We start from the raw sequence: 15,797 nt of genomic DNA, 5'->3' as shown, positions 1-15,797 counted from the left end.
GATGAACAAGTTCAGAAACTCAAGTACACAAGTTTGCATTACTCTTTGCTCCACTCAAATTTAAGCTAGATATTTTGTATCTAAAATACTTTTAATCTAGTCTAATATGCTTTCATCTTAGATATTTTGTAGGTTAATCTTGTATCCTATATAAGGGAAGAGATGGTTGATGTAAAAAGATGAACAAGTTCAGAAACTCAAGTACATAAGTTTGCTGGGTTAAGTCGATCTGTTCATGCTTTATTTGCTACTGCAAATTAATCAAATCAACAAAGTTGTGGTTTCGATTATATTTTGTTCAAATACAAAGTAGAAGCAACTATCAAAAATATACCAACATTTTCCACTTTCTTTTATTTTTTTTGTCACTAGTACTTTTAATCTAGTCTAATATGCTTTCATCTTAGATATTTTGTAGGTTAATCTTGTACCCTATATAAGGGAAGAGATGGTTGATGTAAAAAGATGAACAAGTTCAGAAACTCAAGTACACAAGTTTGTTGGGTTAAGTTGATCTGTTCATGCTTTATTTGCTACTGCTAATTAATCAAATCAACAAAGTTGTGGTTTCGATTTTATTTTGTTCAAATACAAAATAGAAGCAACTATCAAAAATATACCAACATTTTCTACTTTCTTTTATTTTTTTTGTCACTTTCCCTTGTTTCTTTCTTTCATTTCGTTTTTGACTTTTTTTGCTTCCTGTTGCTCCAGGAATTGGCCAAAAATGTTGAATCCCTAGTCAGACAGGCCGAGGAAGAAAAGAAAGCAGGCGAATTCGATGAGCCGTACTTAATGGAGGAGCTGCCAACAGATCTGTTTAAGAAGTATTCTGACTATAAAAGAGAGAAAGAAGCCGCTGAGGCGTTTCAGAGCACTGCGAAGGTGGATGGTGGTGTTCGATGGTCTTCACTTTTCACGATACCACCACTAGAAGGGCCATATATATATATAAATAGCTATAGTTTCACCCATTCCTTTCGCTCCTCGTCGGAGCAAGTACGTGGCCACTCGATCTTGTCACCCACTCTCGGAAGCTCAAGAACAATTGTATAGGGATACTCGACCACCGTTACAACGAGTTGGAAACCTTTCTTTATTTCCGGATGGTGTCTTCCAAAGTTCGAGATCGTGGTTCTCAAGCGTGGCCACCAGGTTTGTGGAGGTTGGGCGACTGTTGGAACTGTTGCTTTGTCGATGTTAGCGTACCCTCTATCTAAGTCGCCCTCGCTATCGCCCTCTCCGGTATTATCTCCGACTCCAATCACTTCTTCTTGGCTTGAGCCGCTTGACATTCTTGATCGGCCTCCGGAAACTGTTAAGAGAGAAGAGATTAGGAGAAAGAGATTCAGGACTGGGAATTTGAGAGTGAAAGCTGAAAGAATGAGAAAGAGGAGACTAGGAGAAAGAGATTCAAGACTGGGAATATAAGAGTGAGACTGTGAGAGCTGAAAGAATAAGAGAGAAGAGACTAGGAGAGAGATTCAAGACTGAGAATCTGAGAGTAAGAGAGAAGAGAGTGGAGGTTGCTTCAGTTAGAGACGGACGGTTGAAAGACGCATGCAATGACTGTTATAAGAGACCCGAGGCAGTTCAGGTTTGTTTTCCTTTGGCGTTTTCTCTCTTCCCATTACATTTTCAATTCTGGGTATTTTTCTTTGATCACTCCGTAAAAAAAAAAAAAAAAAAACGTGTTCTACAAATTAGCTTTGCACACACTCAACTAAACCAAAATTGCAATTCTGGAGAAGAAATATGTAGTTAAGGTTGCGTTTGGGGGAGCTTTTAAGAACAACCAGGGGCGGATCCAAAACAATGATGGGTAGGGCTCAAGCCTTACCAAGAATTTTGGGAAAAAATTTTTTTACCTACATAACCAGGGGCGGCTGTTCAAGATGTCAAGCCAAGAAGACGCCATTGACGCCGGAACTAATACTGGCAATGACAACGGCAACTAGTTGGAAACAGAGTACCATGATATTGACGAATAAAGAATTCCAAGAATCGCCCAACCTTTAGAACCAGATACCTGGTGGTCACGCACTAGAGCCAGCTTCTCAAACTTCGAAAGACGCCACCCGAAAGTGAAGCAAGGTTTCTGACAATGCTAGGATGAACATTTTCTGGATGTCGGGGATTGAAAGCAAGGTTGCTATCGTGAAGTTACTGATAATAGAAATTTGCGATACACACAGTAATTTGTTTACCCAGTGAAAACCTCAAATTAAGGTTAAAAACACTGCAGCTCTAACTCTTGAGAGCCCAAATGAAAAGCAATCCACTAATAGTGAAGAAAGAGTTTCATACAAACATACAATAGCACTAACCAAGGCTACAATCACTAGACTATCTAGATGATGTATTTGACTTGAACCACTTGTAACTTCTTCACACGAAAGCTTCTTGACCTTCAATCTTCTTGCACTAGGAACTTCTCCACTGATCTCGAGAGAACTATGCAAGTGTAGGAACGATGAACCACTTTAACAAGGAACAAGTGATTCTAATGATACAAACCAAAAACTCTCTTCCTAAGCAAGTACACATTTTGCACTAATATGAGATGCACAATAATCTCACGCAACAGCTCTGAAAACCTAGACCATATTTTCAAAATTAAATGGAGAAAAAAAGATTCCTACTCAATCAAAGTTTATAACCTAATTGACTCTTATTAGGAAAAAGCCTTTAAGAAAAGATTATCAATTAGTTTAAAACATCCTAAATCATTTAGGACTGATTCTTTTAAGTAGTATGAAATAACCAGCTGGAAAATATATTTTCAAATCAATATTCAAATACCAGAAAGATACTTTCCAAAGAAGGATGACCTAAAGCCTTGGACAGAATCCCAGTGCATATGTAGACATGTGAAGTGCATTTACCTGATACATCTCTGAGATCAGTTTTGAGGCACTTTTTCTGCTTCTTCAGTGATGAAATGACATGATATACTTCACTTACTTTGTATGGGAACGCTAACAACCAACATGTACAAAATCTTGTACTTACACTTTCAAACTCATTGTAATAGTTGTTGAGCATCCTTATACCATCATTCTTCAGATTCCCAGAATGGGCGATACTATTGAGTGGTTGCGGACATGCTCTGGCGACAAGCGAAAACAATGGATAAAGTTACAGCTAGTACGGACTTTGATGTCTGGGGCAGTATATACTGTGAAAGCATTGATCGGCGGTCAGGTTTTGAGAATCGTAGACGGGATCTCTTTCATCATAAAGGAAGCATAGAAATGAAACCCAGCACCATAGGCGGAGTTGGCTAACGAGAACGTAAGTGCATGGCATGCATTTCTTTGTTCTTTCTTGCTTTTTGGTTTTCGTTTTTCAGGCCCATTTCTTTGTTCAAAGACTCCTCGTCCCCACCACCAACAATCTCTCCTTCCTTAGGCTCGCTCTCGTCTTGCATTGATTTAGGGTTCGACTCCGTCTTGCTCTAATCTTTTGAAGCTGAAGTCTTGGCTGTGTCTTCCACCGCCATGGTTTCTAAGGCTTTCCCCCGCTCTTTTCCTCTCGGTCATTTCGTTCTTGTTTTCTCGCGTTTTGATTCTCTCTCTCTCTCTCTCTCTCTCTCTCTCTATCTGTGTTTCTCCTTTTTCTATTCTGGTTGGAGTTACGAAGCGTGACGAAAATTTAACGGATGATATGTGGCACGATATCAGATGTTGTGTGAACAGAGGGAGAAATTTTTGCGTCAAGTGATCTGTTCATGACTTTGGATGCATTTGTTTGCAAATAATTTGTAGTAATGAATTAATCAGACATTCTATTTAAATGTTTCTAAATGTTATGTAACACTTTGATAGGCATTTCGTTAAATATCTTATTACATAATTATTAAATTAGAGAAGCGTAATAAAGTGGATATGACTCGTAAGTACTTGCTTGGTATAGATGTGAAACTCGTAATATAATAGTTAGGCTAGTTTGCTAATTTAAGGACGGAAGAGTTGAGATATTATCTTTGCCATTGGTATATTTGTTAGCATTCCATCGACATATTTATGGGGAAAATACTCCAATAAAATAAGTAAAGGGGAAAATTCTGTTTAGTCCATGTATTATGACTCTCTCATCGTTTCAGTCCCTGACATTTCAATTTCATCTGAAAAGTCCCTGAGGTCCATCTTAATCGGTTCACTCCATCTAAATAGTCTGTCAACTAGCTGACGTGGCATACAATTAGACGCCAACTCAGTGCCATGTAAGCGAGGTGGATGATATAATGTCCACTATACCCTTGTTCTTCCTTCTTTCTCTTTTTTTCCTTTTAATTTCGTTTAGTCTCTTTCCCTTCTTTTCTTTACACACAAAATCCAGCACTACCGAATGGAGCCTTGCGTTGAGCAAAATCCACCACAACCAAGCTCTACACCACCACTACCAAGCTTATCATCCAAAAACATCCTCAGATTTGCCCAAACCCTAAGGTCTTGTTCGGATATGGTGATTTGGGGTTGAGGATTTGGATTCAGATTACCCAAATCCAAGTTTCATACCCAAAACCAAATTCAAACCAATCCGATTCGCACCAGTCTACTTTGGGATTGGCGGAGTTGAAGATGTGGGTGGGCATGACGGTTGCGATGTCGTCTTTGAAGGAGCCGCGATTCTCGAAGCGATTGGAGCCATACTCGAAGTTATTACTCTGGGCCTGGCATATCTTGTCAAGGAGACCGCTAATCCAGCCTTACTGTAGATCAGGAACATGAGCTGTTGGTTGGCAGTGGCGCCGTTGGTTGGAACGTCGTACGCGCCATCGCCAGAGTTGTTGAATCTATGCTTCTCCATTATCCAACCTCCAGCTCGAATTGAGCTAAACCACTTTCGTAATTAGAGTCAGCACCTTAATATCCACAAGTTTCCAAAACCACACCTCTCAATTTTGATTAGAGCCACCACACAAGCCACTGCTGGCACATGGACTGCCATAGCTCCAATGTGTATGCCGACGTAGTCCAATCATTCTGGTAAGCCAGCCCTGAAGCCTCTTTCATTATCTGATTGAGTTCCAGCCTTGAAATTGGTATATTTCTGATGATTAGTTCCTCGATTTGCAATATTTGAATATTGGGTTTAGAGAAAACAATGGATTTCAGATTGGAAGGAGAGCTTCTGGTCTTGATTGTTGTTAAGCCTTAAGGGAAGGATGAAAATCTGAGGAAAATAGCAAGTTCCAGTACGTCGTGGAGTTTTGGCCTTGGAAAAACATTGAAATAGGGTAAGAAACCTAAGGCTTTGAACTGTGAATTTGATTTTGTTGGGAAATTGAGATTATTGAGACGGTTGTTTTGTGGGGTTGGAGATGAATACATAGAGTTTTGGGTAAGGAAAATTAGCCGAGACTACCACCTAGAAGGGAGAAATTGGAATGATTATGAAGAAGGTAATGTTTTGATGAAAGATACAGATTTCTACTTTGTAATGGTTGTGTTGTATGCCATGAGAACGAAAGAAATGAATAAGAATGAGAACTACTCACTTATATGGTGACTGATTGTTTTAATCATGTTTGAATGTTTGTGCGCACATTTCGATCTGGAGCTTGATTTTTCCGGTCATGGTCAAGTCTGAGTCTTATCTGATTGTGTTTAATTATGTTTCTTGCTAGAGTTTTAATATAAATGCTTTATTTGTTACTGTTGCAATTGGGGGTTTGGAGTGAAAAATTCAATCAATTTGGAGGGAATTTTTCATGAAGAATGGGGGAAAATGTAGAGGGGGGTATATTGGACAATTTACATATTACATGACATGCAAATTGCTGAGGTGGCGTAGCTTGGATTGCCACATGAGCAAGTTAACGGCCAATTTGACGGAATGTTAACAGTAAGGACCAATTGAGACGGAAATTGTAACCTCATGCAAGGACTTTTCAGATGAAATTAAAATGTCAGGGACTGAAACGATGAGTGAGGCATAGTACATGAACTAAACAAAATTTTCCCCATAAATAAATAATGAAAGATAGGTAGGTTTGCAAACAAATGTTTCATCAGCAAAGTCTTTTATATATATAAATCTAAATGATAGATATTCTAAGGGGTGCGCCCCCCCCCCCCCCCCCCCCCCCCCAAAAAAAAAAAATGGTGGATTGTATGTTTGGATCAGTTGTTAATTCATATAATGGAATTAACTACAAGAAAACTAAAATGCATCAATCCAGATTTTGTAACTCATGTTCTAGTTTAGTGTCACACCAATTTTATTCGCAACTCATGTCTTGCTATACACACACACACACTCTCTCTCTCTCAAGCATCAGTATATACCATAATATATAGTATGACTAGCTAGTTACATGCAAAAATCAAATTCATAACATTAGGTAAGAATGAATGAATGACTATGCAGATTAATTTGGTAGAACAAAAAAGTAAATTTCATAAAATTTCTGTTTTCAGAAAAGTATCCAATTGAGGTTCTTCAAACACTTCAGGTACTAATAATGCTATCTAACACTCATACTTGTCTCGATGCTTTGGATCCTTGACTACTTGTCTCGATGCTTTGGATCCTTGACTATCTCATAGGGTGGGTTGAACCTCGAGCTCTTGGAACTTAGCATTGGCATTGGCATTGGCATTGGCAGTGTGTTACCCTTTAGGTACATTTCAAACATATTAAGGAGATCAACCCTGATCGATTGTATTATAGGATCGAGAACTAGGTCTGATGCAATTCTCACATAGGCTAAATAAATGACGCGAAACGTCTTTATTAAACTGTGTGAAAATTGGAAGTATATATAAGGGGTGAAACTATCTCCAACCCAATTTAAGTCTGTCTACAGTGGTGAGCTAAATTTCTTATATTTAAAAAGAAAAAGATAAATGGGTGAGAGAGAGAGAAGCAGAACCATGCCATATATTTGGTATTTACTACCAAATCCTGAAGATCATCATCAGCAGAGGATTCATCCTCCTCAATCATCATGACAGGCGATGAAACGCTGTATTGCTGATCGGATCACTCGACTGCTCGAGCTTGCTACCCACCTACCCACCCTATAAATACTTGTAACTACAAATTCAGTACACCCAAGCAGCAAAGCCACCACAAGTACTGGAGCACCAAATAAAAACACACGAATCAGACCCCAACCAGAAGGTGCTTCTCTCTCCCTCTTCTTCTCTGCACTTGCTTCTCCCGAGTGACCGGAGCCGGCGAAACGCTGTATCGCTGATTGGATCACCCCATAAATACCGGTAACTACAATTTCCACACACGTAACCGGTATACACACCATAGCCGACAGTATGCAAACCAATAAAAATATTAAAAGCAAACAAATCTCATACAGCGGCCAACTACGTCCACGTGTTTTTTCTTCTGAAACTCTCTCCTCTTCCTCTTCTTCTTCTTCTTCTTCTTCTTCTAAGTGACGGCTGGTGAAACACCATGTCGCCGATTGAGTCACTCGACGGCTTGCGTTTGCTACCCACCTATCCGCCCTACAGATATTTGTTCCTACAAAACCTATACACACAACCGGAAAAACCACCACAAGAACAACACCGAATAAAACCAGACCAAACAACGATGTAAACAAGTAAAACAACAGAATATGCAACGGCGGCCTGCAAGAAGTTGCTTCTCTTAACCCTCTCTCCGTCTTCTTCTTCTCTTCTCGGTGCCTCTTCTCCATCTCCATCTTTTTGTAGTATCCTCAGATTAAGCTTCAAGAATCGACAGAATTTATAGCAGGGTACATAGGGTTAATATTACGCTCGTCCCTTTATTAAAGGACAAAGGACTAGGTCTAAGAGGAATAGGAGATTGTATTTCTAGAGGATTAGGACTCATGTAATTTGCTATTTTACTCTTCTTCTTTTTTTCTTTTACTTTTTAATAAAGAGAGCAAACAGCCCCATACTTTAATAAAAAATAAAATAAAAAGTAGTACAGAGAAGCCCAACACCTCAAGCTCCGTGGTGTTGACAACGTCGACGAAGAGTTCAACGATTTGGTGGAGGCTAGTGAGGGCCGTGAGGCTGCTAAGCTTGTCAAACATCCATGGTCGACGCTATTGACGAGGAAATACAGGCCCCAGCTTGTATTCGCCATCTGCATTCCTGCTTTCCAGCAACTCACTGGTATGAATGTGATCACTTTCTATGCTCCTGTCTTGTTCAAAACTATAAGATTCGGAAGCAGTGCTTCTCTCGCTTCTGCACTGATCACTAATGGGGTTAATTTTTTTGCAACTTTTGTTTCAATTGGTCTTGCTGACGAGTTTGGAAGAAGGTTCATTTTCTTGGAGGATGGTTTGCAGATGTTCATATATAACTCAGGTCGTAGTTGGAAGTGCAATGGCTTGGAAATTTGGTACTGGTGGCAACCCTAGTAAACTATCCAAGGGTTTTGCACTTTTGCTGCCACTCTGGTAACCTTAATCTGCATCTATATTGCCGGATTTGCTTGGTCTTGGGACCTCTAGGTGTAGGACCAAGTGATGTAAAGAAAACTAAACAATACATCAAGAGAACACAAAGTCAATAGCCACAGTATATAAATTTCATTGTGGGTCATTATGATTACCATTGTTTAGAGGTTCACTGTATTGTCCAGCAGCCATCTCTTATGTTCTTCAGTAGTAAAAACCCAGCAACACCTTGACAACCACAACGTCCCTTGTCTGCACTCTACACAGCAACTCCAGAAGCCTCGAAAACCAGAAGCTATTAACTACAGAAACTCCTCAGAACCAGAAACAAACGAGAAGAACAAGTCTTCTATGTTATACTACTCTTAGCTTTCAGAATGGGACTGAACTCAATGCTAAAAACGTGTAAAACCTGCATATAGAGATAAAAGTAGGAAAAAGTTTTGTGTCCTTACTAAAGCCATGTGGCTCTGATACCATTTGTTGTTTTGAAACAGTTAGATAACTAAAAAATTTCTGAATGCCCCTTTATTCTTATCTCGGGCAGAACCCGAAGCTTTATTGAATGTAGACCAGCTGTGCAAGACGTGAAACGGTACTGAAGTCTATTTTAAATGATGCACAGACTAACTTTAACTACTTTAATCAAGAAGTGTGCATAAAAGTTCAGTGGCTAGCAATTAATCTTGAGTCTGAAGAGGACAAAGAGGCTTCTGGAGTTGCTGTGTAGAGTGCAGACAAGGGACGTTGTGGTTGTCAAGGTGTTGCTGGGTTTTTACTACTGAAGAACATAAGAGATGGCTGCTGGACAATACAGTGAACCTCTAAACAATGGTAATCATAATGACCCACAATGAAATTTATATACTGTGGCTATTGACTTTGTGTTCTCTTGATGTATTGTTTAGTTTTCTTTACATCACTTGGTCCTACACTAGGATCAGCTGCTCAGGCCATCAATGTCTCTGTCAACATGATCTTCACCTTTGCCATAGCCCAAGTGTTCATTGCGATGCTCTGCCACATGAAGTTAATTTGGATTGTTCTTCTTCTTCTCTTATTTCTTCTTGTTCGTGATGACTTGCTTCATCTTCAAGTACCTGCCGGAGACCAAAGCAGTTCCCATCGAAGAGATGGGAAGGGTGTTGGAGCAGCACCCTTTTTGGCGCAAGTATGTGGTTCAAGAGAAAGACATAGCCATGGGCAAGGCGGCACAGACTGTGTAACCTAGCTAAATTATTTTAATATTCTTGATTTATTGGCTTTTGTAATCTTTGAGAGATTCTTACGTAGGACAAACGTACCACGTGGCTGGTAAGACTGTCCAATCAGTGAACATGCAAAGAGGTGTTTTAGGTATTTTATTTTAATAAGTAAGGATAAATTCAGAAACACATTTAAATTTTTTTGAGTTTTAATTGGGCTGTCCCGCCGCCACGTGGTACGTTTGTCCACGTAAGAATCTCTCGTAAATTTTACTCTTTCTACGAATTTTGAAGTTTACTTTCCATGGTTTTAGTAAATTTTGTTCCATATTGGGATTCTTGTTGCTGGTTTTCTCTATGTCATTCTCTAGTTGTGAAAAATATAGTCTTATCTTTATTTTTTATTTTTAAAGAAAAAAAGGAGGGGGACAGATAGCGTTACCTCTGAATAAAATAATTCTCTAAATAGAGCTGATAGGCATATGCTAAAGCTTACCTGCATTGATGCATACTACCCAGTCACAGTAAAGATGGGAGGAACCATGCAAAACCGTCAGCAGCCTGTTGACTTGACGGTACTGTTGCTCTTCCTTTGAAGAAATAGCAATCCAACCTTCTAAGGATTGAAGGGCGGAATGAAACTAGTAGCAGTACGGCTGACAATTGTGAGATTCCAGGAATAGAGTAAATAGCAATTGTATGTTTTTTATAGGGATGGAAAGAAAGCTCAATAAATTCAAAATACATAGGATATCAATTGAATTTCAATTAATGCATTAAAAAAAATGTAATCCGCTAAATTATTGACGTGGCTCGTACGTGCTGGTTAACTATCTAGTTTAGTTTAGATGTTAAAAACCTAATTATTGCCATTAATTTTCGTTCAGCCAGAACAAAATTAGAAAATTTACACACTGGGGTGTGGCTAGTGATGTGGTGAGATAATGAGCACGTGAAAAGTTAGTGTAGATAATGAGAAGTTATCTCAACAAGTGAGAAGTTAGTAGTTATATTACAAAATATCTGTTGTAAATTATTGCAATTAGGATTATAGGGTTGCACCTCTTAATACATTTATTTTGAAGGTAAAGCAAAAGCTTTTATAAATAATCTGCTCAAGTGAGCATTTCACAATCATGTTGAAGTACATCAATGATGCACTCAGGTGGTTGATGTAACCAAACAGCAACTTGAGCATCCTCAAAACCTATAGCAGCTAAGCGGTGAGCAACCACATTACAAGTTCTGGAAATGGGCCCTATTTTAATAACTGCCAACCGATTCCAGACTTGCTTTATGTCATCAATGATACCACCGTTTGCCAATAAATTGTGATCAAGGCTATGAACTTCAGAAATGGCCTCTAAACAATCACTTTGTACTGTTACATCATGCTCTTGGAGGAAGTACTAGAGTAGGTCCAGACCTTCCCTTATGGCAAGTAATTCACACTGCTTAGGTGATGCTGTATAAGGTACAGGACGCACAAAGGCAGCCTTAAATCTTCCTCTCCCATCACTTAACACACCACCAATGCCTCCTCGATGTTGGTTTGGGAGAAACGCTGCATCTACAGTTAGAGTCAGTCGACTTTGCTTGGCAGGCTTCCAAACTTTCTTCTTCGGTGCTGTAGGCTTTTTATTACCGGAATGCACCCTTTGGAAATCATCTAGCCAAGCAAAACTTCCGAGTAAGAGGTCTTGAGCTGTCTGAGGTTTGTTCTGCCACAAAGTGGAGTTCCTGTTCTTCCAGACCACCCATAAGATCATGAGGAGTTTAGCAAAAAGGTCGACAATTAATGCATAGCTCTTTCCAACACCCATTCTTTGAAGTTAATATTAGGAAGTAAAGTGTATTAATTGCAGGTTAAACGGAGGAGCAGATAGAATGCTTTCAACAATGGGGCACTTACAGAAAACATGTGCAGTGTCTTCCAGCCTTAAGTCGCATAAAAGACAATTCATATCTCCTAGATAACCCTTTAGAAGCAATCTTTCTCTTGTTGGTAATAAATTATTGCATGCTCTCCAAATGCAATGGAGCACTTACAGAAAACATGTGCAGTGTCTTCCAGTCTTGAGTCGCATAACAGACAATTCATATCTCCTTGATAACCCTTTAGAAGCAATCTTTCTCTTGTTGGTAATAAATTATTGCATGCTCCTCTCCAAATCCAGACCTAAACCTTGCCGGGGACTTTAGCTCTCTATAGCTATCTCAAGTTCTTAACAGCTCTTGAAAAGGATCTCCATTCGATGTGGATGTTAAGACATGTTGAAGAGTATGATCTCTAGCTATTCAATATGTGGACTTTACAGAAAAAAAAAAGCCCTTCTTTTCCAAACTCCAAACAATCCTGTCTTGACATGTTTTCCTGCTCAGAGGAATACTTAAAACCCTAGCAGCAATATCTGGTGGGAAAAGGCTATTTACTGAGGCAGGAATCCACTCCCTATTAGTTTCATTAATTAGGTCGGCTACATACTCTATGGTAGTGTTGATCAATGTTTTAAAACGCTGAGGCGTAGGTCAAGGCGTTTTTCGGTGAGCCTCAAGAAGGAGTTCGCCTTGAGGCGTAAGGCGTGAGCCTTACGTATAAAAGACCTATATTGATGTAATTATTACACTTATATATACCAACTTCATTTTCATCTGAGACAAAAGAATAAGTTAATCTTGTGACTAATCCATTGTTCCAAACATGGGATAAGAAAGAAGCATGCCCATATGGAACAGTTCCTATACACAGAACCACAAAGGAAGACTTAGTAAGGGCCAAATCTCTTTCACATCAAATTTTTCGTAACATCAGCAACACTAATGATTTTGCCCCTAATAATCAGTTTCTTAACAAAATAGAAAAGGTCAAATGACAAGCACTCCCAAGAGGCTAGTATAAAAGAACTCAAATTTCAGCTAGCAATTATTCCTATTAATTTCAGCTTTCCAGAGTTTTCAGTTCTTTTCACCTTGTATTCTTGGATCACAGCATGATAATCAAGAATCTGGAGTAGACTCTCTTCATATATAATGATACCATCACTAAACATTGAAGATATTAACTTACTTCCCATTGGATTCTCCTAATTTTAATTACTAGATAACACATGCATACCACGAATTGCTGAGTGCTGACAGTAATAAAATTCAAATGAAGGCTTCAATGAGGACAGTGGTTTACCTTATCTCAATATTCTTTGGTCCTCATAAGCTCTGGAAGGACGGGCTGAGCAAAGAGGCCAAGAGAGAAGGAAGCAAGTTCCTGTCCGATAGGATTAGCCTTTTCTGCTGGACCAACTAGTCCAGCAGCTTATCAAGATGATTATTCCGAATTGCACGGTTCCCTACCATTCAGCAACTCAGTATTTCAGTATCAAAACAAAATCAAAAATAGGCAGAAAGCATTTCTAAGCAGAGCAGAGCAGAGCAATACCATTTTTCTTGCTTGAAGTGTCAAACATGAGATGAAAAGGTCTGTAAACTTCAATACAATCCATGGCAACATTTCTTATCTCCTGAAAGAAGGCAATTGAATTCTGATTAAATCCCTACCAATGTCTAAACTCTAACAGTTTGAATGACTAAATGAAACCTCTAAAACCAAAACAAAGAACACACAATAACGATATACTCAGCAGAGATATCCAACCCAGCAACAAATTCTAAATGAAATCCAACCCAACAGAGAGGAACTTCATACAGATCGGAGGTTTCACATTCACCAATGAACTCCACCCCAGCAAAGAGGAACTTCATACCTTCAAATGGCCTGCTGCGAATCAAATTCCAATACCTTTAAATTGACTGCTGCGAATCGAAATCGAACTAGTAACTCAAACTCTGGGTTAGAAATCGAATTTGCTACCTTTTGGAAGAGAGAGGGCTGAAATCGGCTCTCCAACAATCGATTAGTCTGGGGTCGCGACCTAGAAAGGCTTTAGACCCAATCCATTTCAAAACGACGTCATTTTCATTTGTTGCTGCGCGTACGCCTTTGACGCCTTGGGCGTCGCCTTTCACGCTTTTCCCGCCTTTGTCCATGCCTCAGCAGCCTCATCACCTAGCCATGAAAACACACTCAATTTCAAGCCAGATTTTCGCGTTTTGAGCCTTAGGAGCGCCTCAAGGCTCGCTTTTTAATTCATTGGTGTTGATAGGCTTCTGTACCGAGCAAGGTGCTGCCACGGGGAGCCACCTATCATTCCAAATGTTAACCTGCTACCCATTCCCAATTTTCCACTGTACTCCAGCTTTTAGAACAACTCTACTATTTAGTATACTTCTCCAAGAGAAAGATGGGGAATCTCCAAGATCCTGCTTCCCAAGAAGAACAGTGGGGAAAATATCTTGCTTTGTATAACTGAGTAATTAAAGATCGAGGGTTTGAGAGAAGTCTCCATCCCTGCTTAGCAATCATAGCCAGATTATACGCATAAATGTTTTTAAAACTCATACCTCCCTCTTTCTTTGTGAGAAACATTCTCTCCCAACTGCGCGAATGAATTTTCTTCTTTTCATCAGTATCACCCCAAAAGAAAGAGGCACATAATTGGTGAATGTCATCACAAACTCTTAGGCAATAGATAGCAGCTACATTATTGGCATTGTTTGTGCTACTGCCTTGATAAGGATCTCTTTTCCTGTAGAACTCAAAATTTTGGAGTTCCAACTTATTAATTTCTTGCTAACTTTCTCTTTGATATACTTAAAGATCACCGTTTTGAATTTTCCTGCTTGAAGTGGGAGTCCAATGTATCTATCATGCTCCTCAACTCAATGCACATCAAGGATGGAGGCCAAGAAATTTTGTTGTTTCAAAGGAACATTCTTACTAAAAACCATACTACTCTTCTGGTAGTTCACCTTTTGACCAGAGGCTTTCTCATACACATTGAGAATGGCACAAAAGTTGTGGCATTCAGCTACATTGGCTGTACCAAAGAGGAGACTGTGATCTACAAATAACAGATGGTGAAGAGTAGGAGCCTGGGGGCACATAGTGAGTCCAGTAATCAAACTACTCTGTATTGCACTTATGATTAATGCTGAAAGCCCTTCAGCACACAGTATGAATAGGTAAGGTGACAAGGGGTCTCCGTGTCTAATATCACGAGTGGGTAGAATTTTGGATGTTAGCTCACCTTGAAAAAGGATAGCATAACTTACACTGGTAACACACCTCATAACCCTTTCAATCCATTGAGAACGAAAACTTAACTTGGTTAACATGGCCTGCATAAATTGCCATTCCAAATGATCATAAGCTTTACTTATATCTAGCTTGAGGAAGAAGAAACCGGTCTCCTGATGTTTTAACTTGTGCATGAAATGTGCAGCTTTTGTTGCCACCAATGTATTATCTGATATCAGTCTTCCAGGCACATAAGCGCTTTGCAGAGGTGATATGATTTCGGGTAGGCACTGTTTTAGACGATTTGCAACAACCTTTGAGCTTATTCTGCATATAACATTGCACAGTGCAATAGGCTTGAAATGAGCTGCTTCTTTTGGATCTTTTATTTTTGGTATAAGAAACAAGTAGGTATAATTGGATTGATCCCAAAACTTTCCTATCTCCAATGAGTTTCTAACTTCATTACATACATCAAGACTAACCAAGTTCCAATACTTTTGGTAAAAGAAAAGAGACATACCATCGGGTCCGGGGCTTTTAGAGAGATGCATTTGAAAAAGTGCTCCTTTAATTTCATCATTAGAGTATGGTTGCATTAACAACTCATTCATCCCTGATGTTACCTTCAGAGTAGTGGCTGCTATGATAGTTTGGATGGCTTCTAGGTCGCAAACTTCAGAGGTGAAAACACCTTGAAAGTATTGTAACAACATCTGCTTGATAACTGCCGGCTCATTATTTCATTGTCTAGTTTCATCGCTTAGGTCTTTTATCATATTTTTGCTCTTCTTGTTGCTAGCTCGACGGTGGAAATAAGCCGAATTATGGTTTAGGGTTAAGAGCTTGTGATCTCTGTCTCCAATATTTTTACCATCCTTGAGCCAAATAGCTCGTGATCTCTGTCTCCAATATTTTTATTGTTGGGTTAAGAGTTGACTGTATCTTAGATGATGTTGTCTCTGCTCCTCATATTGTACTGGTGAGTAAGCCCTCATAATGTCATTTAACTTTTCTTGGATGATATGCATTTCAACTTTCTATTTGTCAAACT

At 39.2% G+C, this 15,797-nt stretch overlaps 2 protein-coding genes across 2 annotated transcripts; one reads left to right on the top strand and one right to left on the bottom strand.

Annotated features, from left to right (window-relative positions):
• The first annotated feature begins 465 nt into the window (after positions 1-465).
• LOC112203063 (sugar transport protein 12) lies at positions 466-8,461 on the top strand. Its single transcript, XM_024344087.2, is given in 6 exon segments — positions 466-495; positions 715-885; positions 1,123-1,245; positions 7,925-8,305; positions 8,307-8,402; positions 8,405-8,461. Coding segments are annotated over 6 exon segments (858 nt in total).
• Positions 8,462-11,021: 2,560 nt separating this feature from the next.
• LOC112203062 lies at positions 11,022-11,435 on the bottom strand. The gene has a single exon (XM_024344086.1). It carries the CDS (start codon positions 11,433-11,435, stop codon positions 11,022-11,024), a length of 414 nt encoding a protein of 137 aa, XP_024199854.1.
• Between the last annotated feature and the right edge of the window lie 4,362 nt (positions 11,436-15,797).

Source organism: Rosa chinensis, chromosome 5 (assembly GCF_002994745.2).
Source record: "Rosa chinensis cultivar Old Blush chromosome 5, RchiOBHm-V2, whole genome shotgun sequence".
Lineage (NCBI taxonomy): Eukaryota > Viridiplantae > Streptophyta > Magnoliopsida > Rosales > Rosaceae > Rosa > Rosa chinensis.
This window is presented reverse-complemented; position numbering and strand designations above follow the sequence as displayed.